This window comes from Synchiropus splendidus, chromosome 6 (assembly GCF_027744825.2).
Source record: "Synchiropus splendidus isolate RoL2022-P1 chromosome 6, RoL_Sspl_1.0, whole genome shotgun sequence".
NCBI lineage: Eukaryota > Metazoa > Chordata > Actinopteri > Syngnathiformes > Callionymidae > Synchiropus > Synchiropus splendidus.
In genome coordinates, this window is record NC_071339.1 from 16,985,678 (window position 1) to 17,013,517 (window position 27,840).

General features: G+C 45.9%; 2 protein-coding genes across 4 annotated transcripts; both read left to right on the forward strand.

Moving 5' to 3' along the window:
- Window positions 1-2,211: 2,211 nt before the first annotated feature.
- LOC128761038 (inter-alpha-trypsin inhibitor heavy chain H3-like) lies at window positions 2,212-12,665 on the forward strand. Its single transcript, XM_053868897.1, has 21 exons — window positions 2,212-2,338; window positions 2,495-2,524; window positions 3,685-3,708; window positions 3,844-3,998; window positions 4,059-4,163; window positions 4,230-4,503; window positions 5,774-5,902; window positions 6,927-7,043; window positions 7,101-7,269; window positions 7,325-7,450; window positions 8,048-8,229; window positions 8,555-8,737; window positions 8,806-8,945; window positions 9,927-10,087; window positions 10,150-10,176; window positions 10,239-10,295; window positions 10,357-10,470; window positions 10,631-10,832; window positions 10,892-11,064; window positions 12,216-12,327; window positions 12,403-12,665. Exons 1-21 carry the CDS (start codon window positions 2,231-2,233, stop codon window positions 12,539-12,541), a joined length of 2,727 nt encoding a protein of 908 aa, XP_053724872.1. The 5' UTR covers window positions 2,212-2,230; the 3' UTR covers window positions 12,542-12,665.
- An 820-nt stretch (window positions 12,666-13,485) lies between these two features.
- Window positions 13,486-25,072, forward strand: LOC128760992 (inter-alpha-trypsin inhibitor heavy chain H3-like). 3 transcript variants are annotated; one of them, XM_053868810.1, is made up of 21 exons: window positions 13,486-13,663; window positions 14,548-14,583; window positions 14,662-14,685; window positions 14,922-15,079; window positions 15,146-15,250; window positions 15,304-15,466; window positions 15,528-15,638; window positions 16,874-17,002; window positions 17,374-17,490; window positions 17,554-17,722; window positions 17,792-17,911; window positions 18,538-18,719; window positions 18,781-18,966; window positions 19,052-19,179; window positions 19,244-19,404; window positions 19,475-19,588; window positions 19,680-19,793; window positions 19,855-20,056; window positions 20,126-20,301; window positions 20,372-20,462; window positions 21,860-25,072. In XM_053868810.1, the coding sequence occupies exons 1-21, from the start codon at window positions 13,532-13,534 to the stop codon at window positions 21,888-21,890; spliced, it is 2,649 nt and encodes an 882-aa protein (XP_053724785.1). In that variant the 5' UTR covers window positions 13,486-13,531; the 3' UTR covers window positions 21,891-25,072. The 3 variants fall into 3 exon arrangements, with proteins under 3 accessions (XP_053724785.1, XP_053724783.1, XP_053724784.1); XM_053868808.1 differs by lacking the exon at window positions 21,860-25,072 and adding an exon at window positions 21,135-21,578 and having other exon boundaries at window positions 13,487-13,663; XM_053868809.1 differs by lacking the exon at window positions 21,860-25,072 and adding an exon at window positions 21,135-21,578 and having other exon boundaries at window positions 13,487-13,663; window positions 14,925-15,079.
- The last annotated feature ends 2,768 nt before the right edge of the window (window positions 25,073-27,840 follow it).

A 27,840-nucleotide genomic window follows, 5' to 3' on the forward strand; every position in this document is an offset into this window, starting at 1 on the left:
TGCATCTACGACATTTACAAAACACTAATGTGTCTATTACTTCTGCAAGCTCAAACTCTATGACTTCGTGTATCTCTACTGCAATACTTCATCTCCCACAAAAGCAACAATCTTTAGTCCAAACTAACCAGGAGCTGGTCACAATTTGCTCAGCTGAACGACATCACAGGTGAAGAGGAAGTGTGGACTGCAACCCTTGAAACGTCCTCCAACATGGCTGCAGCTTGCTTGACTTTGCTGTGAGTTACCTAACGTTGGTTTTTGTTGACTTCCTGGGCGACTGCAGGTCAGTCCTGAGCATCCAGTCGGAGCAGCAGAAACACAAGCGAGTCTTTCTTCGGCCTCACACTGCGTCTTTATTTACATCTCTGGGCGTGCGAGCTCACGGCTTTGATTTGGGAAAGCGCCTCCCATAATTCACCTGAACCTCCATCATTACTCAGCAGAGGCGGCGGACATGTGACTTGATAAAGCCACAAAACAAGCTCATACTGTACTAGCGCAAACATGACAAGCATATTGGATGTTTTTTTTTTCTGAATTAATGATTCCTGAACGGCTTCTGTAAACATGGCATTAGAGTAAATCAAGGAAAACTCCAGTGTGTTTGCCGATTGTCATACAAGCTGTCATAGAGATTTTGGTCATTGATGTTCAGAACAGTAAGCATTCAACCCGTTCAGTCACTCACACACTCATTTGTGAAATTCTTAAGCAACTGACACTCGGCTAATTTAGCATGATATTTGCAGAAATAAATACATTTAAAATATATATATATATGTGTGTGTGTGTTTAAAAACGTGTATGTTGCAAAATATACTGTGATTTACTGGTTTATTTAAAAAAACTTTCGATTTAATCACACTTTCATGTCTATTTTTTCACATTTCTGACAATTTAGGCCAAAGAACGTCTAGTTCAGAGAATTTTCAGACAAATCTTACACTTTTTGTCTTAGCTTCATATCAACAATGAGTTGTTTCTCTCTCCACATTTTGGAGCCCTTTTATTTAGTTTAGTTTGTAGTCAACTTTTTTTAAACCACCGAGCAAATGTTGCTTTTCTACGAGTGTCAATAAAGTTTTGCAGGGAGCCATCACTCCAGTGTTTCCAGTGTACAGACGGAATGTGACCGAATGTAATCGCCTCACGTTGGTAGAACATGACTTTCTTCCTGCATTTATTGATTCTTATTCAATTATTGTACTGACTTATTTAAGTCTGACAAGTTTACTCAATTATTTATTTGCTTAATATTATGTCTTTTGTTTGTTCACTGATGCCAACACATAATGTCAAAGTCATTCAGAATCTTTCCTCAAACTTCAGTTCGTCCACCTGAGTACACACAAATTCCAGCAGCAGCTGTGATCCTTTCCATCAAACCTGTCCATTTCATATTCACTTTAGAGAACCTCAGGCTGCGTTCCACTTGCTTTCTGAATCGATTGGGGTGCATCCCATTGGCAATGTTGGACATGTGAGCAATTTAGCAGTTTGGTGGATCTCAACACAAGAGGGACGTGGCACCAAAACTTCCAACATGCAGTAAATTCTCGTCATGCTTTTATTTTCCAAGAGCTTCTAAGAGCTGTGGGGTGAGTTTGGATTCAACAGCAGAACACACTCAAAAAAACAGAACTGCGCAATGAAATTAGGTTCCGACAAATTGATGCATTTAAACAAAGGCATTTTATGGCGACAACATCAATAATCAAGGTGGCAGAAACATATTCTTCAAATTGACGACTAAAAGACACGTGTTGGTTCAAATATATTTTGGAGTGTTTTAAATGGCACGTTCTCAAGTGACATATATTATTATATTATAAAGACAGGATTCCCAGTCAACAACTCTCAGGATCATTCGCCCCACCTCACCTCATATTCTGAGTCACGCCTCTGGCAGACTGTTATGTAGCTGTCAACCAAGGAAATGTTTTCGTGCCTCTTTCATTTTTTACTTGCCAGAACTTAATTTCAATGGCAGTTGTTACGTGACGTCATTGATGACATCATCCTCACAGCTTCAACTCTCTCCCATCAGGGTGTCGAGCATCTTGTTAACCACCTTGTTAGTCGTGTGACAGGAAGATGTTTCTCCTCAGCAGCCCAGGGACACAAGTGCGGGATTGTTAGTCAGCCGTCCTGGTCTCCACGTTGGGCCCCTCCCAGCTGGCCGGCCAGCACTTCCTCCCGCTGAACTCCAGCAGTGTTCAGTTTGGTCATGTCTGCACTGGTGGGTGCTCGACTGCTGCTGCTGCTGCTGTGGGCCGGCGCCTGCCTGGGGCTGGCCCGCGGGGATCTGCTTGTCTCCGACCTCGTGGACACACAGGTACTGGTCTGTCTGTACGTGATGTGAGGAGGCTGTCAGGTCTGACCAGGCTCACAGCCCCTGACAGAAACTGTCGGTGGAGCTGGAGTCTTTTTGTTCAGTGGATTCAACAGACGCAGAGTCATGCAGGTAAATATTGTGTTGTTTATGTTTCAGGCCGCCGACAGTGGACCTAGATCTCTGCAGGTACGTGCTCACGTCGGCCTCCTGGACTTTCTGTCTCGCTAGTGAAATTTAAGCACAAGGTCTGGACTGTACTGGCGGGACAGTCGCTCAGAACGTCCGTGTTCAAGCTCACAAAAAGAGGGGGTTTGGGAGTTTGCCCGTTCAGGATTTGGAAAAGGCTTATGAAGGTTACTCCGGGAATATATAGGGGGAGTGGGGGTCTCGGTCTTATGGGCCACTCAATCTCACAGTCAGGGAGTTGGACTTTTATGGAGAGAATTTCTGGGCACGGCCCAGAGGTGGAGAGTATCAAGTTCGGTGACCTCAGAGTCCGGAGGACGTGGTTGTCCTGGTGTCATCGTGCAGTGACCTCCAGGCCGCAGTGGGACATTTGGCAGCGGAGAGTGAAATGTGGGCTTGGCAGCTCCTCCAAGTCTGAGGCCATAGTTCTCAGCCAGAAGAGTGAGGATTGCCTACTGCAGGTGGGAAGGGAGTATTTGCCCCCAGTGGGGCGGATCAAGTGTATCAGGGTCTTGTTCATAAGTGAGGAGAATAGAAGATACTTGCAGGTGGATCATGGCAGTGATGACAAGTTTGTACTGTCTGTTATATTGAAGAGAGAGCTGAGCCAGAAGGCAGGGCTCTCCATTCACCAGTCAAGTTACGTTCCAACCTTCACCTATGGTCACAAGCTTTAGGGAACAGATACCAGCGGCTGGAATGAGCCTTTGGGAGGCAGATGAAGCGGCATCTCGTGAGGATGCCTCCCAGATCTTAGGGAGACGTTTCAGGCATGTTTACTATAGCTAACAGCTGGTTTGGCACTCGCTCGGAATCTTCCCAGAGAAGCAAGTGGAAGTGGGACTGAGACTGTTGCTCCACTTGGTAAGAGGCAGGAAGGGATATGCCCTACATTCCTGACGGTACCTGAATGTATCAACCCTGATTCCTGATGTTCAGCTCCACGTAGCTGCAGTTTGGAGCAGATCATTAGCTAATAAACCTGCGAAGGAGGTGGAAGGTCCTGATCTCGAATGGTCACAGATTTTCTGAGAAGGTGTGGACTGAGACAAAGAATTATCACAGTTTATTATAACACGAGTAACTGCAGTGCTGAAAGGAAATCAAACACAGCTGGCATCAGTCAAGTATTAATACTAATCCTCGCCCTCTTGTTCCAGAAACGGAGCACCAGCGATGTCTGGGTAAGATGATGTTTTGAGCTGACTGCTAACAACACATCACAGCTTCCACAAACACTGACTCACCACAACACTCCCAGTGATGTCATGTGCTCCGTGGTAACGCCTGCAGCTCCTAAAACTGCTGTGTCATGTCAGGTGGAGGTGCACAGCGTGAAGGTGGACTGTGTGGTGACGTCACGCTTCGCTCACACCGTCATGACCTCCACCGCGCTCAACAAAGCAAACGTCTCCAAGGAGATCTCCTTCGAAGTGGACCTTCCCAAAACGGCCTTTATCACCAACTTCACCATGTCTGTTCTCCGTGGTTCCTCTCAAGTGTCACTGCGCAGGTTGACCGTTTGACCTTGCAGGGAGATCGAAGGTCGGGAGTACGTCGGGCAGGTGAAGGAGAAAGAAAAAGCCAAGAAGCAGTATGAGAAGGCGGTTTCCTCGGGACAGACGGCCGGATTGGTCAAGTGCGTCGACCTGCTTGACATAGAAACTGACTTGAAATTTCATCATCGGTCATCTTCCATTATCAGAGCGTCCGGGAGGAAGATGGAGAAGTTCTCTGTCTCTGTCAACATCGCAGCAGAGAGCAACGTCACCTTCATCCTCACCTACGAGGAGCTCCTGCAGAGGAAGATGGGTAGCTATGAGATTCAGACCCGAGTTAAGCCCAAGGTCCCAGTGCAGGAGTTCCAGATCGTCACCACCATCTACGAGCCTCAAGGGATCTCCTTCGTGGACGCTCAGGCTAATTTCCTCACCAACGATCTGCTGCCTCTGGTGGAGAAAACAGTCACGGACAAAAAGGTAACTCAGATCTGCGGATTTTATTAGAGCTTTACAGGATCACAGTGTTTCATTGTACAGTGGTACCTCGGTTTTCGAACGTCCCGGAATTCGAACAAATTGGAATTCAAACAAAAATTTCGAGATTTTTTTGCTTCGGATTTCAAATAAAATCCAGAACTCAAACAACCCCGGAAAAAACATAACGTGTGTGGACCGATCAGCTGACCCACGACGTGCTTTGTTATAGTGTATAACGCAGCCTCTGTATGCAGACGTGTCCCGTTAGCTACATTTACTGTCTGTTTTTTCTTCATATTGAGGTGTAAAACCTTTCCTGTCTCCGCACTGGACCGTGGTAGAGTGTCACAGGGGAGGTGTTCGCTCTCCACACCTCCACTCCAGGGTTTGATGTCCTGTTGTGGGCTGGAGCTGGGACAGGGATGAGGCGAGTCTGGGACAGAGCGTGACTTGGTTTATGACTTTGTCACAGCCAAACTGCACAGAAGCGCACATTCAGAGCTGGACACGCACCGGGCACCTCTTCACTTCTGGAGAGACGTCACTCACTCGGCAACCCCTCCCACATGCAGCGGCCACACACATAGAGGAACAGCGCACCTGCAGCAGACACTCTACATTCACTCCTACAAAAGCCTGTTTTAAGGCTTGGAACGCATTGTTTCTTTTTCCATTCATTATAATGGGAAAAATCGATTCAGATTTCGAACAAATCGTTTCTTAAACAGTCGTCTGGAACAGATTGTGGTCTAGAACCGAGGTACCACTGTATTTGTTTAGCGACTCAGGAGTCAGCAACAGAAGAGTCAGACATACGCTCTTCTTTAACAGTCTCATCATACATGAAGATTCAACTTAACCTTTACTTGGCTGGTGAAGTGTGAGGATGAGAACTACAGACATAACAATGGAGATCAGTGATGCAAAGACCTGACTGTCGTTCAGTTGAGGTTTAAATGACGATAAAACAAACCAAACCAGGAGTCAAAACGAGAGGAATGTTTAAAAAGTCCAATTCTTGACCTGCCATGTCGGTTGCAGATGTTTGCTTGCATCAATGTCCCCATTGTGCAAGAATAAATATGCATTCATACTGTCATAACACGTGCTGTCCACTAGAGGGAAGTCGCGGTCCACTTTAACCTCGTGGCGCGAGTTTTATGGACTAAGTTTCGAGAGATCCTCGGAAGTTAACGTCTCAAAAGAGTATTGCAAGTGTGTCACTGTTGACGGCACCCGCCGTCTGATCCGTGTACTTGTCCCTCGTCAGGCTCGCATCTCCTTCTCGCCCACGCTGGAGCAGCAGAGGTCCTGTCCGGCCTGCGACACCTCTCTGATCGACGGAGATTTCATCATCAAGTATGACGTCAACCGGGCCAAGAGCCTCGGAGACATCCAGGTATATGATCATGTCATATATAGGATATTATTCCTGAAATGGAGCTCGAAAATAGACGTGAATAATATTTTGGTTTTTATCATTTTGATGTGCAGGTTTCCCCCCTCCCTCACACAATAGCTTTTGTTTTCTGTGGACAGTTGGATTTATGAAAAATTGATCAGGGCCCACAGTTTGGTTTATGCAAAACAGCCGTTCATTTAGTGATCCACAAAGCGACAACCTCCCGACACATTTTCCGCTAAAAGCTATTTTTCAACAAGCGTTTATCATTTATCCCAAAGGACACGTAATGAAGTAAAACACCGAGATAAATGAACCCTGAATTTGCTGCGCGTTGGCTGCACAGGAAGTAGCCAAACAGGAAGCAAGCGAATGGTTCCATCTTCAATGACAGTGTAGTACAGTTAGTAATAACATTATTTCTGTTAGAACTACAATTCTTCCTGATTTAAAGTGCGATTCTTTATGGGTTTTTTTCTGAACATCTGTTTATCAGCCTTTCAAAAATAAATACAAAAATCAGCCAAAAACTCCTTCTGAAAGACAAACACAAAACACTCACTTTCACGATTAACACGCCTATTGATGTAGTCCACTGTAGCTACTGTCCTTGTTCTGATTCCTGCAGTAGCTCTGACTAGTGTCTTTTAAGATAGTTCAAAAAAGGGCCCCAGATTTTTTTCAAAATATTTGTCTTTGTCTTTCATTGTATATGTTGTATAACTGAGACAGTCCTTGTATCCAGTTGATGATACTTGTGGTGCGTTTCCATGTCACCACGATGCATTTTTGTGCTTGTAAGATAGACAGATTGATAAAAATAATTTAGCTCTGCTTTACTTGTAATCATCCGGATAAATCCCCAAAAGACAAGGTCCTGTTCTATACGAATGTTTAACAGTTTCTCTATGTCTTTTGTGACATCTTCACAGAATTCTGGAATTCTTTGTGATTATTAATAGTTTTGCCTGCAGAGAGAGACGTGGCGTGGTCAGTGTAGCTCACTCTTTCTTCCTTCCAGATCGTAAACGGATACTTTGTGCATTTCTTTGCACCTCAAGATGTTTCCACCATTCCCAAAAATGTGGTGTTTGTCATTGACCGCAGTGGCTCGATGAGCGGAGTGAAGATGGCGCAGGTATGTGGCGTGATGATGCTGTAGTAGGGTTGGTCGTGACGCTTCTCCTTGTCCCAGACTCGAGAGGCCATGCTTGCCATCCTGGATGACCTTCAAGAGGACGACCACTTTGGTATCGTCCAGTTTGATGACAGGGTGCTTCGATGGAGAGAATCGCTGGCCAAAGCTACCAAAGACAACGTGACGGAGGCCAAGACCTACGTCAGATCAATCACAGACTACGGAGGTGGGATTTTCTAAACTCTCTGAAAACCTTTACCAACAGTTTCTCCTCCCCCCAGGGACGGACATCAATTCCGGGGTGTTAAGTGGGGTAGACTTGATCGTGAACGACAGGAAGAACAACAAGTTGCAGGAGAGAAGCATTGACATGGTGATCTTACTGACCGATGGGATGCCCAACTCTGGTGAGTGTGTCACACGTCCTTTATTCAGTGGGGAAGTTCAACAACCCCATTTAAGCATCCTTGACGTTTGACTTGGGTGTTGACTTACAAGGACTAGATTTGTCATGGTCCACTTAAACACCAACTAGTTTAGACCTTTAAACCAGCAGAGAACTGTTGTGCTTCAGCTTATCGCCGCTTGGTGGCAAGGGAAATTGGAGCTCCCAAAGATGATCTTCTGAGAGTTAGAGACTGCTGCCAATATGAATCCCTGAGTTTGCTCAAGTTCTTGACAGCACCTCTGTGGTTCAAGTCAGGAACGTATGTCAGAGATGCCCACAAGTCATTTTTTGAAAGTCTGCTTTCAATATCCAGCCCAATGGTATCACAGCGTTGTTATATCAAAGCATGCGCGTGGTACAAGTGGTGGTCGGGGAAATGGGGAGATGTAAGAGACAAACAAAACCGAACATTGTATAACATTGAGCCACAAATCACGACACCGAGTAGGGTCTCAAGTATTTTGTCCTGAAGTCAGTCTGCGACTTGTACTCGAGAGGTGCGACTCGAGTACAAGGCGCAGACTTGAGTCGCCATCTCTGCTGTGTGTCACAACAGGAGTCTACCAACCTGAAGCCATCTATCGGAACGTGCGGGAGGCGATCGGCGGGAACATGTCTCTCCACTGTCTTGGGTTTGGGGACAATGTGGACTACTCCTTCCTGGATGTGATGAGCAAGCAGAACAAGGGCATTGCACGTCGGATCTACGAGGCCTCGGATGCAGTGGTGCAACTCCAGGTGACAGACAGCTTCAGTCTCCCTATGCCTTGTGTGGGAAGGATGCTTCTGGTCCTGTGAGACACAGAATCGACCGTGAAATTGACAAGCCAGCGGTGAAGCAAGTGAAGTTTTACCCAAATTATTAATATCATTAAAAATTCAGTAGTTCACCATAATTCACATTTAATTCATTTATGTTTTTGGATTATGTTAACACATTAGATATGAGAACTAAGTTGAACAAATGCGATGGGAAAAGCAGTTGCGTTCAGTTCGTCTCTGCCCATTCTTCGTACCATGAAGAAAGACCACGATGAGTGACAAGCTGCTGTTGGCCTCTCAGGGTTTCTTCGACGAGGTGGCCAGCACCCTGCTGCTGGACGTGGACATGCGTTACCCCGCCAACACAGAATACCTCACCACCAACCACTTCGACCAGCTGTTCAACGGCTCTGAGATTGTGGTGGCAGGCCGGGTGACCGACAACGACCTGGACAACTTCCTGGTGGAGGTTTACGGTCAGGGGGTGAGAAAGAGACCGACTCGGCTCAACAGGAGTCACACCTTTTCTTGTAAGACTGTGTTTCATCTCAGCTTGAGGAAGACTTCCTGGTGAAGGAGCAGGTCAATGTTCTGGACTGGGCCACCATCTACCCGGACGAGGAGTACATTTTTGGGGATTTTGTGGAGCGCCTGTGGGCTTACCTCACCATCCAGCAGCTTCTGGACAAGAGGTCAGCTCAGTTCTCATTTGGCGGGAATCTCAAAAGGAGGTCAAACAAATTTGACTGTCACATTAATGTAGACTGTTGAAAAAACAGGGAGGTTGAGGCTCGTGAAACTACATTTTCTTTCAACTACTGTTGAAACCAAACTTTTAAGGTAACATCCTGGGCTTAGTTATCACACTCTAACTGTAATCTATATAGTGACATTTGTACACCTAATCCAACATACAATGTAATTACGTTATATAACTCAAGTCTTAGGTCAAGGATTGTTCCATTCAACTATAATACACATCCAACACAACTTCTTTTTGTAAAAAATAAAACACGTTAAGATTGCCATTTTAAATCTTAACTGCACAATACAACTTGTTCAATTGTCATGTAACCATTTTCCCATTAACAACCATGAACTTAAGCAAACACTAAACTCTACCTGTTAATTCCATAAATATTCTGCACGGTCACAGGTTTCGTCGCTAATCGTATTAGCGCATTAGCTTAGCATCGTAGCCGAGGAAATAGGATGTCTTTCAAACAGGAAGTAGCTGCATTTCCCCCTAAGAGGAAGTAAACAGATGTTGACTGAAACAGATGTAGCTGAGGAAGCAGAAGAATGTCACCCCAAACAGGAAGTAGCTGAGAGTCACGAAGTAGCCTGAAAAGGAACTCGCTTAGTATCACCTGAGCAGGAAGTAGCCAAACATGAAGACGCTGAATATTACACGAACAGCAGGTGATCGAATGTCACCTGAACCAGAAGTGGCATTTGTTGCCATTAAAATGTCTTTATTAAAGAAGTTAGGGCTGTTTTTTATGGATAAAAAGTGTACTCTTGTAGTCAAAATGCCTTTCATTTGAAATTTTATCTTAACGTAAATACGTGTTAGAAATCCCAGAGTGACACTTTAAACTATTGTGACACTTTATACTATTCGTATAGTATTCGTATAGTATACTATCCGTGACTCGTCTATTCTCCTGCAGCAAGAGTGGCACAACCGACGAAAAAGCCAACTCCACAGCGAAGGCCCTGCAGATGTCCCTGGATTACAGTTTTGTGACCCCACTGACTTCCATGGTGGTCACCAAACCCGAGGCTGAAGACGGTCCCACTGGTCCTCTTATCGCCGACAAACTGACAGAGGGTAGGTGGGATCACAGCCCATGAAGTGATGTTCCTCAAATTGATGATGTGTTGGTGTTGCAGAGCAAAGACAGGCGGCGGAGAGACTTGGTGAGTCGACGCTCATCAGGAAAACATTTGTCCTCTGTTTTAACGTTGGTTTCTGCGTCCAGGACATAACCAGCACGTGCAGTATCACTACGCTGCTCCTGCCTCACCGGTGTACCTGGGTAAAGTCGACTCTTGAGTATCTCTATTTGGTCAAACACCTCAGTATATTTGTGTTCGCAGTCGACGGAGATCCACACTTTCTGATTGAGCTGCCGGAGCGAAGAGACGCTTTGTGCTTCAACATCAACGACAACCCGGGAACCATTTTCAACCTGGTTAAAGACCCAGAGCTTGGTGAGAGCCACTACGGTAGAGCTTTAAATCTAATGCTACACCCTCTAATGGTGAAGTTGTCCACAGTTATTAGTCTCCGTTCAGACACTGGTGACACTGGTGTGTGAATGACTGATTGCTGTTGACTCGGAACGCATCTTTGACTCGCATGTTCCACCAGGAATTCTGATAAATGGCCAGACCATCGGTGACAAGAAGGTCTCAGCCAACAGCACCATCAACACCTACTTCTGGCGGTTCGGCATCATCCATCAGAAGTATGGGCTGAAAATAGATGTGACCACTCGGTACATCACCGTGTTCCAGAATGACAAGCGGATCAAGCTCTTATGGTCCGATTTGGGCTCCATCAAAGGACCCAAGTGAGTTTGTGCGCATTCAAAAACTGACGATGTCATGGCTAATGCTGCTGGTTCTTCAGTGTGGATCTTCACTTGGCGAAAGATCGGAGCCTCACCATCACTCTCAGAGATTCCGTCAAATTTGTGATCCTGCTGCACAAAGTCTGGGAGAAGCATCCGCTGCATCGCGACTACCTGGGCTTCTACACTGTGGACAGTCACCTCATGTCCCCCATGGTTCATGGCCTCCTGGGTACTGCATGAAACCTACTCTTGTACCAGGATGCCTACATATTCCTATGAATCTGCCAGTCTGACTCCTGCGAAAGTGTACAAGCAACATACCAAATCATTAGCTGTTCAGTACCTTTGGTACACCTGCAACCTTCCTACCTATATATGATCTTGCCTACTGTAGCCTCCTCACTGACCATCCTTCCTATTAACTGCCCTGCAACGCTACCTACCTCAGAGTTTACCCGCTTGTTGTCTTCCCTCCAACCCTATCTGGCTGCCGTGCTTGCCTTCTCTGCAATGTGTATCTACCTACCAACCTGTGAGATAGTCTGTTTACCAACCCATAACCTTTCCACCATCCAGCTTGCATTCCAATCTAGGAACCTGCCTCCTGACTTGATCTTCAACAGCAACCTATCCCACCTGCATACCCCACCTATTTGCTTACCCAGCTGCCTTGCAACTATATCAATTTGCCTGTCTACCTTCACTAATCTGTCGAGGCATTTATTGCCATACCCAGAGATAAGTGTCAACTTCTTGATCACCTACAAGCTGGTCTAGTTTGCTTGCATCCCTTCCTGTCTCTTCATCTACTTGCTTGCCTTCCAGCATTACCAAAGGTCCACACTTTACCTTAAATCATTTTCTCCTTAGCTACTAGCCTAGCGACCTATCAACTTGCCTATCTACGGACCAGCTTGATGGTCATCTACATACCTACTGTATGACCTATTTTTGATGGACGTCTACAAATATGCTTGCACACCACTCACAGTCACTGCCTCTCACCTACCTACATGTACCTACCTACCTACCGACCAATTTGTCCTACTTACCAGCTTTACTTTCGTCCTTCCATTTTACCTGATATCACCATTCTACCATGCCTTACCTTCTTACCTACCTACCAACCCACCATTTGCCATGTTTGGCTACTTCCTGTTCAGGTGATACGAAGCGAGTTCCTTTTCAGGCTACTCCCTGACTCGAGCTGACTTGTAGTCTGCCAACCAACTGATCTATGACTCCCACATCGGCCTTCCTGCCTGTGGCCTCATGGCTTTACAGGCACTCTGTATTTAAACTGATGAATCTTTCTGACTTTCAATGTTCATTGTCTCTGTAACGTTCGAATGCCATGAGTTCAAATGAATGCTTCTGCAGGTCAGTTCTATCGAGGTGTCCAGTATGAGGTGACGAACCTGCGTGAAGGTGAAGTCCCAGAGAAACCTGATGCCACCATGTTTGTGAAGGGACACCAGCTGAACGTCACCAGGTCTTCAACCCAACCTCCTTCCTCCTTCAAGCTGTTTTGGACCTGCTGAATTTCACATTGTGCTTGGACCCACAGAGGCTGGCAGAGAGACTTCAGGAGGGACTTGAAGAATGGAGAGAGCGTCCCCTGCTGGTTCGTTCACAATAACGGGACTGGCCTGGTGGATGGAGCAGCTGAGGACTATGTAGTGTCGGGTCTGTTTAAGACGCGCTAGAGGCAGAGGAAGTCACAGTTTTGTTTCGCCATCATCTGTTGTACTCTGTGACTATGCATGTCTTCATTCACTCATGATGACAATAAAAGTCCTTTGGAGTCTGGAAACACATGCTCCTGATTCACCCTGGCTCGTCGTCAGTTCACCTCAGGGTTTCACATATATATATGCAGCACTTCACCTCAGGAAGAGACAAAACCACGACAACGGTCTGTCCTCAGTTTGACTCATGAGTTCTTCTTCCACTGGCTGGCTTTCTCATTGTTTTGTTTTGTTACTGATGCATGTATTTTCTGCTTTGTTTGCGTTTGATTTTTGTCTAAAATGTGTTGGTCACTTTTCACTCAGGATTTTTTTTGTTCTACTTGCTCATTTTGTTATTGTTATTTACCTGGTGAACATGTCTTTGGGCTGTTTATTACTGTCTAGACTAGGTTTTTGTTGTAGGCAAGATGCTAACCACTTTTATTTATTTATTCATTTTGCAAGCATGTAACTTCTGCTTCAAACTTTGATGAAAGTTTTTACTGCCTTTTGTGGCAGTGTCATTTTTTTAAAACCTTTTTTTCTCCAGTGGTTTTGTGATAGTCATGTTTTATATTGACATATCAATCATGTAAACAGATGCAAAGTGACCACTCCAGCATTCTCACATCACTGGCACCAGAACCCTAAAGAATCTGGTGCCAAAAACCACTAATTGTGTTTTGGAAGGGCTGTGTATGAAGGTGTTGTTAGCAGAGCGGAGTGGAAAGTTTTCAGACGCATGCTCCAGATTAAGCACCCCAGAGGAACTGCCAGATTTAAGGGACTTGGATTTGACAGCTGCAGGACTCTCAGCCCACGCACTTCATTTACTGGAAGACGCACCAACAAGCAGAGTGGGCGTGGATGTTCCTGTCTGCTGGGGGGGTGGTGGAGGGGCTGGCACTGGCTGACTTGATCCCTGCATGTTTCAAATTCCCACCACTTTTACTCACGCTCACAGTCATGAAGGGGAATCAAACTTGGTGCGCCGCGACGGCAGAGATCATGTTGCTGATGTGGGTTTGTGTCGCCATCATGATCCCAGAGGAGACTGACGGAGCGTTGCTGGTCCGCCACGGAGATGTCCTGGGACAGGTAATGTGTGATGCATCACAGTGGACTCACTGTTAGTTGTGTAACTGTAGTTGTGTGCTGCTGTCATGCAGCTTTGATGAAGTCGGGCTGATGCTTCCAGAGAGGCGAGTGGTGTGTGTTTATGTGACTATGACAGAGACAAGTCTGAGCAGGACTAGTCCCAGAGCTTTGTTTGCACTCCATGAGACATCGTCCAAGTGTGTTGTGTAACACTTCTACTCCCGTGGGAACTCTTTAGCACCAGTTCACATTGTGAAACTATGAAAATATCCTCTTATATTAGATGAATCTAATGCTCATTTTAACCTTATTTTTTTGGCCTGCATCAATAAATGATCAAATATTACTCAAAAATAAGAGCCTTGGTATCATATTGTTTCCAAGATGTTCTATTTGAAAAGCACTTCCAATATTTCCGAGTTATACTGAGAGTCTTTAGATAAAATGTTTAACAAAATCAAACAGAACAATTATTGAAATAACGCCTGTCAAACATATTCATAATACTGAAGTAACAATATTTAAGTTCCATCCAATATTCTTTGTATTCTGTCCTGCTGTCTTATGGCTTAGCAGCCCCTAACACCAAAACTATATTTTCATTTTGGCCGTTTTATGACCCAGCTTTTATATAATCGTCACACTTTTTAACCCAACAAAATCTGTCAGGTTGTGTATCAAAAGTACAGTCTACTAAAACTGGTGAAGTGGGTGTGTCCTAACCTTTATGGCTGTGTGCGTCTCCTCCACCTCCTGGTATGTGTAAGCTAATTCACCATGGGCCCTGTCAGTAGTGGCTGGGGTCTTGATCCATAATGGCCATGTCCCTGTGCCTCGTGTTTGTAGAGTAAACACTCATGGACAGGTACTTCTCTCAATCACAGGAAGTCAGCGGAGCCACAGTTTCTAGGGCACTACAGGTATGTGATCACTTTTCGTCTGACTTTTCCTTGGGCTAGTTGGTCTCCAAGTCAAATATATTCTCTCGTGTTTTTCAGAAAAGAAGCGCAGAAGCAACGCATGTGAGTGAAACCCTAAATGTCCCATGATTCATTAGCGTGTTAGTATAAATAGTTTTGAAGATTCCTCAGACCACCAGCTCCCTGAAGTCCTCCACAGCAGCCACCGAGGTCACGCTGGAATCCAAGTTTGTTTATCTTCTCATGAGAAACTGAACAAACAGTCTTTTGTTCCAGTCAGATGAGGTTTAAAGTGTCTTTAAATGAAATCCAGATTGAGTCTGAAGTGCTCCTCCCAGCAGGTGGAGGTCCACAAGTTTCACGTCACCAGCTCTGTGACGTCTCGATTCGCCCACACTGTCATGACCTCCACAGCCTGGAACAGGGCCAACATCTCACAGGAGATCTTCTTCGAGGTGGACCTTCCCAAGACGGCCTTCATCACTCACTTCAGCATGTTGGTTCTCCTCACACACCTCTGTACTTCACTATGTTCTCCTCAATTTCAATCACGTTCCTGCAGGGAGATCGACGGGAAGACCTACGTCGGTGAGGTGAAGGAGAAGGAGAAGGCCAAGAAACAATACGATCAAGCCGTTTCTTCTGGAAAAACCGCCGGGCTGGTGAAGTAGGTGGAGACGAGAGACGCACGACAGCGTCTACAGTCTCCGGTGTTTTCAGGGTGTCTGGGAGAAAGATGGAGAGGTTTTCAGTGTCTGTCAACATCGCGGCGGAAAGCAGCGTCACTTTTACACTGACCCACGAGGAACTGCTGCAGAGGAAGCTGGGGCAGTACGAGGTTCTGACCCGCGTCACGCCCAAACAAGCCATCCAGGACTTCCAGGTTCTTCTTGCGAGAGTTGCTGTTTGATGTCAGCATGGACACTGACTAATTTCCATGGCAGGTCATCGTTGACCTCTTCGAGCCTCAAGGTCTCACGCTTGTAGAGGCATCCACGACGTTCTTGTCCAACGAGCTGCTCCCCCTGGTGGAGAAGACTGTCACAGACACCACGGTGAGACAACTGAGTGTTCAATGTTCACTCTCTTTAGTGTAAAGTCTACTCTTAACCAGTGTTGGGTGTCTGATTGTGGCTGGAGGTGCTCCTGAGACTTCTGTACTGGAAGCATGACACAGGCAACACACGAGACGTCCATGCACTTACCAGTCCTTGTCTATTCATTTGTCCCCCCCAGAAACGACGCAACACACAAAGGTTCCTACCCAGATATTACCTCATACTACATCCCCCTCTCTGAGTAGATTAAACCAAACTTAAATCATAGCATTTTTTTCCATTCTCTGTTCTGTCATTTATTCTTAACTGTATTATGTTTCTAGACAACATTGCAAACAATCACCCTGGACATATAAAAAAATATTGAGGACGTTCTCTGACTCTGTCAGGATAATGTCTCTCAGGAACAAACTCTTTCATGACGTCATTCTGGGCAGCTGGAGTGACAGTCTCTGTGTCTGTCACCGAACTGGACTCAGGAACAATGTCCGCCTACTCTGGACCCAATGGCGTTTTTGAAAGATGGGATCAGTTCCGCCGCAGTAGACTAGTCGACTTGTCTCAACCACATATAGACATGGTGTCTCTGCTTTCGAGACCACTGTGCCGCTCTCTTCTTTGTCTTTCACCCACACATGACTCCCCTCACTCAAGTGTGCCATGTCATGTGCCCTGTGTCTGCGTTTACAGTTTTGCTACTGTTTCGGTCTATAGCACTTTTCCGTGACTTTCAGACGCTCACAGTCCTCACAAGTGAATTGAACAGAGCAGAGTTGAATCTATTGGCTTACAGGAGAAATGCTGTGTGACATTTTGTAAATGATTGTATTTATTTATTACATTTCTTATTTTTACCTTTTTTTTTTTAATGGTTGACACTGTAGTGAAGTCAATTGTGTTGCTCTCCTCCCACCACCCATTGAGGCAGTTTTACTTTGTGTAAAATGTGTATTTATAATTTTTCTCTGGCCATCTTTTTTGCGACACTTAGAGTTTTCTTTTCTTGTTCAATTGTTTTGCTTTATTTTAATGTAATTATTTTCAAAAAATTGTTTATCATTTTCTGTTTGTGCTCTTCTCTATGAGGATGTTGTTTCTCTGACAGATGAGGTAGTCATCTGTCAGAGAGATGAGGTATTTAAGTCAACGTTAAAATAGAAAGTGTTGCTTGACGAAACACATAGTGACGAATTTTGTAACTGCTCCTTGAACTCACTTGGACTTTGTTTCAGGCCCACATATCCTTCTCACCCACGCTGGAGCAGCAGAGGACATGTCCCCGTTGTGATGGAACCATTATTGACGGAGACTTCATCGTCAAGTACGATGTCAAGCGAGTGCAAAGCCTCGGGGAAGTGCAGGTGAGTCTCCTCCAACTGTGGACAGATTTTTGTCTCCTCGCTTGACGTGAGATGTAAATGACAGCGATCAGAGTAACAGTGAAGAACAGCTCAGGAAACTTAAATCTGATCCGGTAATAATGTTACTTCATGTCACTATGATACCTCTGTCCAACCACTGGGAGATGGATTGAAATAAAAGCCCCAGGATGACCTCGGTTATACATTTCACAGCTGTTCTTCTACTGCTTCATAATTTTTTTTGGTAGACCTTTGTGAAGGCACTCGTGAAGTCTCTTGCAGACGCTAGTGTCCCAGCGTTGCTCGAGTCGGTGAGCTAAGCTAACTTGAAACTCCAGCAACAGCTAAAACCATCGCACAACATTCCTCAGGTAGTGAACGGATACTTTGTGCACTTCTTCGCGCCTCCCGACCTCCCCAGAGTGGCCAAGAACGTCGTGTTTGTGGTGGACCGAAGTGGCTCGATGCGCGGACAGAAGATTGCGCAAGTATGTCACCACCAGGAGGCGCAGACGAGAGCCAATCCTCTTCTCACACAATCACTTTCACAGACCAGACAAGCTTTGACCACCATTTTGAAAGACCTTCACGAAGATGACCACTTTGCCATCGTGACCTTCGACCACACGATCAAACCCTGGAAATCTGCGCTCAGCCGAGCTACGAAATCCAATGTGACAGCGGCCGTCAACTTCGTCAAAAGGCTGAAACAAGCTGGATGTCAGAAAAAGATTTTCTAGTCAGAAAACCCCTCTCCAATTTTGATGTGTCTTCATTGATTCTGAGCAGCGACGAACATCAACGATGCTGTGCTGAAGGCCGTGGACATGCTGGTGGAGAAGCGGAGAGCATCTCCAGGGAGGAGCATGGACATGGTGATCCTGATGACGGACGGGATGCCAAACCATGGTAGGTCACGACACATCACACCTCAGAAGTTTATAGAAATGTCTCACTCGAACACTCATTTTTGCGCGTTCACGTGTCAGTGTAGTGTGTCCCAACACTCCTGAAAGTTCACCACTGGAAATGATCCCTTCAAACCGAGGGAGCTCCGGAGCTCCAAGTGAGAATATGAAGTGTGGATAGATTTCCAGGATACCAAAGTACTTCATTTCAAAACAATGTTGGAGAGGACAACAGGTATATTTTAGTAACAATGACGACTCTTACATCTGTTGACTTTCTCTGGTATCACACGTTAGCGACGCAAATGGCCTACGTTGTCCGGCAACATGAACAATACAACATGGATGTACAACAGTATGTTTTTATTTCTTCTGAACAAACAACAGTGGGCTAGCATGCAGGCTAACGTTAGCATCCTCATACCTCTAACGCATCTATCACTGCAACACTCTAACAATATGCAGGAAACAAAACACAGCACGGCAGCCAATGACACCTCCTCTTTACGCGTGACGTCACGAGTGTTGTCCCAATTGTGGGGAACGTCAATCACTTCACTTCGTGGTCGGAGGGTGCTTCATAGTGGAGGGCGCTCAAAACAACCTCCTGGCTTCCTATTGCCGCAGGTGTTAGCGATCCAGAGGCCATCCAGAAGAACGTGCGCGAAGCCATGGGAGGAAACATGACACTCTTCAGTCTTGGATTTGGTAACAGTGTGGACTATACCTTCTTGAACGTGATGAGCAAACAGAACAAAGGACTGGCCCGTCGGATCTTTGAAGCCTCTGATGCTGCTCTTCAGCTGCAGGTTTGGTGACACATCTGGCTCGAAGTCAATGATCGTAGTGAACCTCTCCAATCTGGCCCAGGGTTTCTACGAGGAGGTCTCCAGCCCTCTGCTGTCCGAGGTTGATCTGCGTTACCCTGAGGATGCGGTCCAGTCTCTCACCAAGAACCACCACGACCACCTCTTCAATGGCTCGGAGATCGTGGTGGCGGGCCGGCTGAGCGGCAACAGCATCGACAACTTCCTTGTGGAAATTGTAGCCCAGGGGGTGAGTTGAGCCTCGGGTCTCAAACTTCAGAACTGATCCAGTTGATCTGGCTTTGAGGCTTCAATAACTGTCTTCCCTTCCACAGCCGGAGGCAGACTTCCACGAACAGGGAGTGGCTTCTGTCTCCTCTCTCCCTGACAAAGACTACATCTTTGGGAACTACACGGAGCGCCTATGGGCGTACCTCACCATCCGACAGCTGCTGGAGAACAGGTGATGACCTGGTCTGGAGTTCCTGCTTTGAGAAACCTGGACTGAACACATGCTTGTCTTCCAGTGAAGTTGGAGACGAGGAGAGCAAAGCCAAAGCCAGAGCCGAGGCACTGGACATGTCGCTGCGCTACAGCTTTGTCACCCCGCTCACGTCCATGGTGGTGACCAAGCCCACAACCGAGGACGGACCTGAGAGTCCGCTAGTCGCTGATAAACTGACCGAGCGTAATTTAAAACTCTGACTCAAGTGTACAGTGGGACAGTTCTGTGACACTTTGTTCTTCTGCTCTCACAGAGCAGAGGCAGAGAGCAGAGAGTCGTGCAGGTTCACTCCCCACCTTACGACGACCCGTGGCTCGCTCAGGAGTCAGTAAGGCAAAACACTCCAGGTCTCAAGCTCAGTTTGATGGTGAGATGCTTTACTGGATTAGTCTGGAATGGTCTTGATTTAACACTAAGATTCAGTGAAAGACATCGAGCAATAACTTGTTCCTTCTCAGTGGACGGAGATCCTCATTTTTTGGTCGAGCTGCCAGAGAGAGACGACGCTCTGTGTTTCAATGTCAACGGAGAACCAGGAGACATCTTCAACCTCGTCAGTGACCCCAAATCAGGTCGGCAGAATGACACGTGGGTCGGGGAAGCGGGAGATCACGCGCTGGTCTTGTCCCCCAGGGCTTCTGGTGAATGGACAGGTGATCAAGAAGAACAAAGCTTCGCCTGATGGTCAAGTCAGCACCTATTTCGGACGTTTCGGCGTCGTCCACTGGAGACTGGGCCTGAAGATGGAGGTGACCACTCTGGGAGTCTCCCTCTTCTGGGATGGCAGGTGGACCCCATTTGAGTGGTGCAATGTTGCGTCATTCACAGAACCAAAGTGAGATATTTAAAAAAAAAAAAAGTCGTCCTCTTGTTGGTGTGAAAGTCAGGGTTGTTTCTTTTTCAGCATTGAGCTGACCCTGACGCAGAACTGCAGCCTGATCGTCTCCCTCAAACATTCAGTCAAGTTCATGATCGTCCGACACACCAAGGTTTGGAGGAAACGTCACCAACATCAGATGTATTTGGGCTTCTACACGTTGGACAGCCACCACTTATCGTCGCAGGTCCATGGCCTGTTAGGTGCGACAGCTTTTACTCTTCATGTCTGAGGTGTTATCGTGAGTGAATGTGACGAGGAGAGTGTGTCCAGGTCAGTTCTACCACGGCGTGGACTTTGAAGTGGCCAGTGTCGATGGAGCTGACACCTTGTACGTGAAGGAGCAGAAGCTCAACGTGACCAGGTGAGTTGATGTGAAGCCCGAACACTGGCTTCTGGGTCCAGAGAGGACCAGCGTCTCCTGTGACTTATTTATCACTGCATGTTGAATACAGCGCCCCCTGCTGGACCGAGAACGTTAAAAACATTTACAGTTCTTTTTCAAATCTCACAAACTCAGGCGGAAACTTCACATAAAAAAAAAATCTTTCTGTGACTTCAGTTCTCATTATGATATGAAGGTAGAATAGTGAGAAAATGTGTATTTAAATAATGATAAATGTATATAATCCATATGATGTAACTGCAGAGATGAGATGAGACGGCAAAAACAACTCCTTCATCATGGACTTAAACAGGGGGATTGAACAGGAGCAGAGAGAAGAACAGTCCTCATAATTTCTGCCCAGGTTTTAGGTGTCTCTCATCGCAGTCAGTTTCGATATCCAGAGTCCTGTGAGTTAACTCCAGCGTACACTGATATATACAGTAATAGTAGAGCAGCTGATCACTTTAACATTTATGAATCATGAATCCATCGTTGACCATTCTTTATAACTTCAGACGGTTTCTGAACGTGGATTATTTCAATTCCACTTGAATATCGACACGCTGCCCAAAGGCCTTATGAGGCCCTTGGGACACAGCATGACCACCACTGTTCTTGTGTGTTCATTCACGCCACATACACTTGCAGACACTGGCAGAAAGACTTCAGCAAGGACGTGACACAAGGAGAGGATGTCCCGTGCTGGTTCGTCGCTCAGGAAGGGAAGGGACTCATCGACGGGTCGGCCTCCGACTACATCCTGTCGGACATCTTTGAACCAGTGAAGCAGCAAAAGCAGTAGAACAGTGTTGAACAAATGTATCCAGCCTTGAAAACTCACCACTTCCAAGCTTTCAGCCCTCTGAACACAGTGAACCTGAGTGGGAGGTCAGGACACAGGAGGTTGTTATGACAACACATCTTCTCTTAACGCATGCATCTTTTGTTTATGATCACAAGGAAATATTTCTGTTGAAGCACTTAGTTGTTTTCAGGTGGCGGCAAAAACCCAACACTGATGACCCTTTGTAAAGATTGTTTACCGTATCATCTAGAGGTATAATGGAACATAAAGCTCTGCTTCATTTACTATCAAGATTATCAACAGCTCTATGTATGTTTGAATGAATCCTGTGAAAATGTCAAAGGCAGGAAGTCAGACGAGAACTTAAGTCTCTGTTTCAATTATTGGATGCTAATGTTAGCGTCTCTGTGACGAACCAGTGACACACACTTGCGTCAAGTCATTTCCAGAGGATTCTGGAGGATTTTTAAAAATATCTCCGCTAAGCTTGAATTCTTATTGGCACACGTTGAGATGATGTACTGTAGTTTGCGGTTCGCTTGGAACTGGTTTTGAATTCTCTTTCAAGGAACGTGAATCTGCTCTCTGGAGGTGAGTGAGAACTGCTGTGGATGTATCACCGGCGGACGAACACAGGGAGGCAGCAGTAACACGCACCCGTTGCTGACAGCTGTAAAGATGAAGATGAAAAGTTAGACTTTTAACTTTCTTGAATAATGGCCTTGAAACAAAGAGGATCGTCTGATGCTAGTTGTACAGCGATTGCTCGTGTTTGTGCTTCCGTCTGTGGTTCTGATCCACCTTGACCCAAAGTCCGGGTCTTGCAGTCCACCTAAGATCTGACAGGTGAGTCTTGTTTTAATATCAAATATGTGGTCACATGTAGCGTCAGAGGACGGTCTCTGTCAAAACCCACTGTAAACTAACAGTGTTTAATCCTGTTTCTGATTAAAAATTAACCTCTTGCTCATGCTCAAGTCATATCTGAGCTAGAAATGACTTGAGCATTTCCTTGGTTCAATGGTCAGTTTCTAAAAACGGCTCTAATTTTTCAACATTTAACAGCATAAAGCAGACACACTGTTTGAGACTTAAAGTAAGCTTTGTCTTCCACCTTCATCTGATCAGAGATTTACTTGTATATTTTTCTTATCTATGACTGCCATTGCGATTGAAGCAAATACATTCATGACTAGTTCGTAACAAAAAAGAAAATAAGGCCGCACAATGTCTTGTTTTGTGCCACCTGAGTCATCGTGTTCTTCTATGGGCTTCTTTATTCAAGTGGGGAAAGTATAGTTTCAAATAAGGTTTCTGCATGTCATAAATGATTCATGAAAGAATGTGAAGGAATCTGTCCATCAGCGTTGTAAAGGACACACAAAGCCCTTCCACAATAAAGTCCTTCATGAAAAAAAAGATATAGTGAGCAAAACTCAGACACTCCAATTTAAAATATTTTAAATGTTGTCTTGCAATGGGTGACGTGTGTCTGGTCTTTATACTTAAATATATTTAGTTCTATGATCCAGGTTTTCATTATAAGTTCGTGAATACGCTGGTGCTTATGAACTATTTTTGTTTTTTGTCAAGTATTCTGGCTCTTCTTCCCCATATTAATTTGTGTTGAAGACCAACTGTACTGTTACAACCTCGCAGGTCTCAGGTTCCACCACTGTGGTTTGTGTGTGTGCTAATCGGGCCGGGGTAAGTGCGTTGACCCCAGTCATGTCGGAAGTTCAGAAGTTGAGAGGGATTTTCTTAAGGGGATCTTTGGAGGAGTGTTTGCCTGTGTGTGTCTGTCTCTTGCATGTGTGTGTTTGTGTAAGGCCCGCTGATCAGCCCCAGATGTGCGGGCTCAGGGTGTCGGCTTCAGAGGGCCTCGCAGTATTCCGTCCAGCCCCGGTCGCCACAGACTGGAGCGACTTCTTCACACATGGCTGACATTAACGTCGTGGCTGTTCATCCCTCTGATCCCCGCAGGTTTAGAAACATCAGGTCGCTCCGGGCAGGAGGATGTTCCTGTGAAGATGTCGTCAGGTGACGCACGCAGGTCTGCTGCAGCTCCCGCAGAGAGCGCTAGAGAGCTGCCCCAGCGCGCCTGTCCTGAGTGAGCTGTTGCGCTGGAGCGTCTCCTCCTAACCGTCAAAATCGTTCATTCTCTGGCCTCACCCCTCTTCGGCTGTGACTACACATGCGCTGCTCAGAGTCGAGAAGAAAGTCTGCTGCTGGTCTTGGTCAGAGACCTGGTCAGTCGAGGAGGAAGCCTTGTTAAACATGTCACTTTTATCATCAAATATGACAAGGCACATGTCTGCGTTTGTGATGAGCAGAACATTACTGATAAATGGCTCAATTGTGACAGTTCATGTTCTCCTGTTTAAAACCAACCATCACAGTCACATGTCCGCAAACCTATTCACAAGATTCCATATGTAATGATAACATTTTATGACTTTTAAATCCATTTATTTCGGCAGTATTTTCTATTCTAGCAGCATTTATGACCGTGATGTAAACTACATATCAGAGGCCAGATCGCAGGGGCAGCGGCCAAAGGAAAGAGGGTCTGACTCCACTCTCCCTGGAATTGTTATCACCTGTGGTGTCGAAGAATCTGGTCCAATTTTCCAGGTCCCCTCCGCCCTCCTCCCGATGCTGCTGTACCTTCTGTCCCTGAGTGAATACTTGACATTGCTGCTGCCAGCGGTGCGTGACGTGGAACACTGAGCGTTCATTGTTGTGCACGCCATGTGGGTGCAGCGGAATGCAGGTTCTCTGTGTGTGGCTGCCGTGACAGGCGTGTGGCCGCCGACGCCAGCCAGCACGCTGATTATCTGTTCTGTTACACCTGACCGCCGTCCTCATGCACACACACAGACACACTCACATACACACACACACAACTCTAACTACACACAACTCTAACTAGAACTGGTCACGAGGAAAAGATGAACGAAAAAAAACCCCACTAAATATAAATTACAATTCTTCAGTCAGCTGCCGTGCTTTTGTGTGTTACTACCTCTAAAACAACAACCTGAAATGATGAAGTGGGACGGTCTGTTTCAATTTGTACACAGACCTTCGTTGTATAGATTTTCTAAAGTTAAAAAGTAGAGCTTGAAACAGACACCTGGAGAGAAGACGAGAAGTAGTGAAGAGATTGCTCAACATGGGCTCAAGTCAGGGGTCATGAAGGTCGTCATCGGTGTCCTTAACTGCTGACGGAATGTTTTGGCGCGCAGCTCCTGCGTTAGTTGCCAACGGGCTGAACTGCAGCCGGGTGACGTCGCCGCGACCCTGGCGAAACGCTGGCCGCCCTCAGACAGCAGAGGTGAAAAGTTGAACCTGGTGTCGACCCTCTCTTGAGACAGGGCTTAGCTCTGAAGTCAGACGCGGGCCACAGGCACACGGAGGATATTCTCAAGTTCCTCCCCTCCTCCCCGGCACACACCCCCACACAAACACACACAAGGAAACAATTTACATCTGTGATAAGACGCCGAACATATTTCCACCGTTTTATCTCCTGTAGTTTGTTTGTTTTTCCGTCATGATAGAAGTTCCAGTGTGCGTTTGTCAGGCTGCTGGTGACCACAATGGCATGTCGTCCAGCAGGCGAGAGAGCGTCGATCACTCTGCCGCCACATCAATGAGCAAACAAAGTTTCACGACAAATTCAAGAGCTGTTTTTCTCTGTAAACTCTGGAGCTGCTTAGTCATGAGCCTGCTGGTCGATGGTTGCAGTGCTTCACGACCAGTGGAACGTTGCTTAACTGAATGGTCCATTTGACACTGATGACTTTGTAAACTCTGTTGTTTATTCATCACTGTCCACTGTATCTGTTCATCTGACGTTGGTTTATTTAAACCCAACTTCCATCATGAACATTATTTTACACAAATAAATTAAACAAATGGCAGGTTGTTTTTCCTTCTTCCCATTAGTTTTGCTTGAAAACATTCTGAACGTGAAAAACATGATGTTAAAAAGTGGGTTCATGGGAATCAGAAAAATGTCTTGTCAAAGTTACAGGAAAATTAATGAGTTAAATAAACCATAGAAAATAATATATTTTAATTGAAATCACCTTGAAAATCTGTGGTCATAATGAAGACAGGGCAAACAGTATCAAATTTTATTTTCGCATTGGTGTCAGGTATAACTGGTCAACACAGTCAACCACTGTATGATCGACCATAAAATTAGTCACTGACTTGTTCATGGGTCAGATGGTCGAGACGTCGTCCATCTCTACAGACCATTGTGAGTCAAAGAGCAATTCATCAAAGGACACATGCCCTTCACACCACAGTCTAGGCAACTCACATTTTTGTATCGTACATTTCTCTTTCTTTTTAGCATCACAGTCAGACATGTTGGCCTGTTAGTCAATCTGTCATTCACTGACTAGTTAAGGTAGTCAGTGACTAGTTGACAATCTAAATAGTCATGAGTCCCACCCTGCACTTGGCCCCAGAAAATAGAGCCTATTGGAATCCCATATCTTTCCATGAAATCTCTATGCAACTCTTCACTGCTTTATGATGTAACAGAATGAGAACTATGAACTCAGAAGTCACACTCTTCACCCCTCTCCAAACTCATCATCTTGTTCTGCCTGTTTGTCCTGCGCTCATGTGTTCACACGCTGTCTTTTGTTCAAGCAACTCAAAACTCAAGCCAACTTTCTTCCACTGCAGTGGAGCGGGACAATACTTGAATGATGTTGAATAGTTCTGCAATACTTTCTCCATCTGTTTCAGTTTTGGTGCAGTTGTGATAACCTCCGTCTGACCTCTGCTCGCTCTAATCTCATCCTCGTCTTCTGACTGGTTGGGCGAAGGAACGCCGCGCCGCCATTGGCTGTGGTGCTGCCCGGGAAGAGGAATTTGTTTAGCGGAGTGTTGAGGTGACGGTCAGCCAATGAGGAGCGGAGTCTGACGGCTGAAGCGGACTAAGCTGCTGAACACCGTTACAAACAGAAGGAATGTTTCGAGGCAGGATTTACAAAGCTAACATTTTGACTGGCTAAAGCAGCAGCCGGTCGAAACTTCACGACTGATACAATTCCAACTCTTCAAATGGACTTTTTTTTAGAATGTGGATTGCCTCAATCCAGTTTAGAATCTGAGTTGATAAAGACTCTTTTTTTCATACATCAATTTTCTTCCCTGTTTCTAAAGTCAGTGGGGGCAGCAGTAGAAAATCCCAGATTTCGCTCTCACCAGAAACCTGCTCCAGCTTTTCTTGAGGATTACTGAGGTGGAGAGTCATCATCTCTCCACTGGGTCCCGGGTCTGCCCCATGGCCACCTCCCTGTTGAACACCTCCATAGCTTTGTCTCTTGCGCTGCTCATTCTTCACCCTGACAGACCCTACGTTGTGAACGCAAGGTGTAGCACCCAAGTTCTTCCACCTGTGGAAGTTCTCAACTCCAACCAGAAGAGAGGAATCTGCCATTTTCTGACTGAGAACCATAGACTCCGAGGTTCTGAGCCTCCTCCAGCCAGCTTTATGATCCATCAGTTCAGTGATGTGAATAGAATTACTCTGCACTGAGCTTTCTAGAGTCTTGGCTACAGAAGTGCTGGTTCCAGGCTGGTCAGTCTTGAAGCACAATAAAGTCCAGTGGAAACTTGAGCCCAAAGACGAGCTGCTGCGCACCAAGGTGCTCGGGGCACTGTGTTTAAGGGTTTTAGCTGAGCCAGATTAGATCAGAGGACTACTCTGTTTGTTTGTTTTTGTTTGGGAGGGGACACGGTCCTGAGGGACACCCCACTCCCTCTCCCAGCGACCACTCTCCGCTCCCTCCCCAGCATTCCCCCTCAGGGCGAAGTCGACTGGAGCCCCTCTGACCTGCGTGTGACCCTCCTCGGCCAATGTTCGCCAGCGCGTCCTGGGAACAGGGAAGAGTCGGCTGTGTCTTCACGTTTGAAGCAAATTATTGCCAGACCGGCTCATCTGGGGGGCACGAGGTGCCACCCAGGTCGACCCACCCTCCTTCTCTTGGTAACTTCTCTTTCATCTCAGCGCAGAAGGTGCTGGTGAGAAGCACCTCTGAGCTGATGTGTGGTGCAAGTTACTGACAGCGGCGCGACCAGTGTGTGACTAAATTAGATTAGACTGCCTATATTTTTCCCACAGTGGGACATTTTGGTTGTTAGGGCAACACATAAACATCAAAGGCAAAAATAAAACTTTAAAGGCAAATTCAATGACACAATGAACACTTTAGAAACTATGTGACACTATAGAAACTGAAAAATTAACATCACAACAAAAAATGAAATCTCCTTCAAAAATGATAAATAAAATAAAAGCAATAAAATTAAAAAGGTCCAACAAATGTCCAACAATGAAGAGTGCAACCTGACGCAATGCTATTAGTCATGAGGGTCCAAACTCTGACCTGTAGTCAGACCTGTCCTCCCTTGGTGCCTGACTTGTTTAGGATCTTATTGCGGGTGACGGGGAATGATGGGGGAAACACTGTGTAGAATCGCAGCAGATCTTAAATCTTATTTCTTCCAAACCAACCACGT

Coding starts and splice junctions, on each gene's coding strand:
- LOC128760992 (XM_053868808.1), top strand. CDS start 13,532: ATGAAGGGGAATCAAACTTGGTGCGCCGCGACGGCAGAGATCATGTTG. Junction 15,639..16,873: donor AGACTGTCACAGACACCACG/GTGAGACAACTG, acceptor ACTTTGTTTCAG/GCCCACATATCCTTCTCACC. Junction 17,003..17,373: donor AAAGCCTCGGGGAAGTGCAG/GTGAGTCTCCTC, acceptor AACATTCCTCAG/GTAGTGAACGGATACTTTGT.
- LOC128761038 (XM_053868897.1), top strand. CDS start 2,231: ATGTCTGCACTGGTGGGTGCTCGACTGCTGCTGCTGCTGCTGTGGGCC. Junction 8,738..8,805: donor TGGAGGTTTACGGTCAGGGG/GTGAGAAAGAGA, acceptor GTTTCATCTCAG/CTTGAGGAAGACTTCCTGGT. Junction 8,946..9,926: donor CAGCAGCTTCTGGACAAGAG/GTCAGCTCAGTT, acceptor ATTCTCCTGCAG/CAAGAGTGGCACAACCGACG.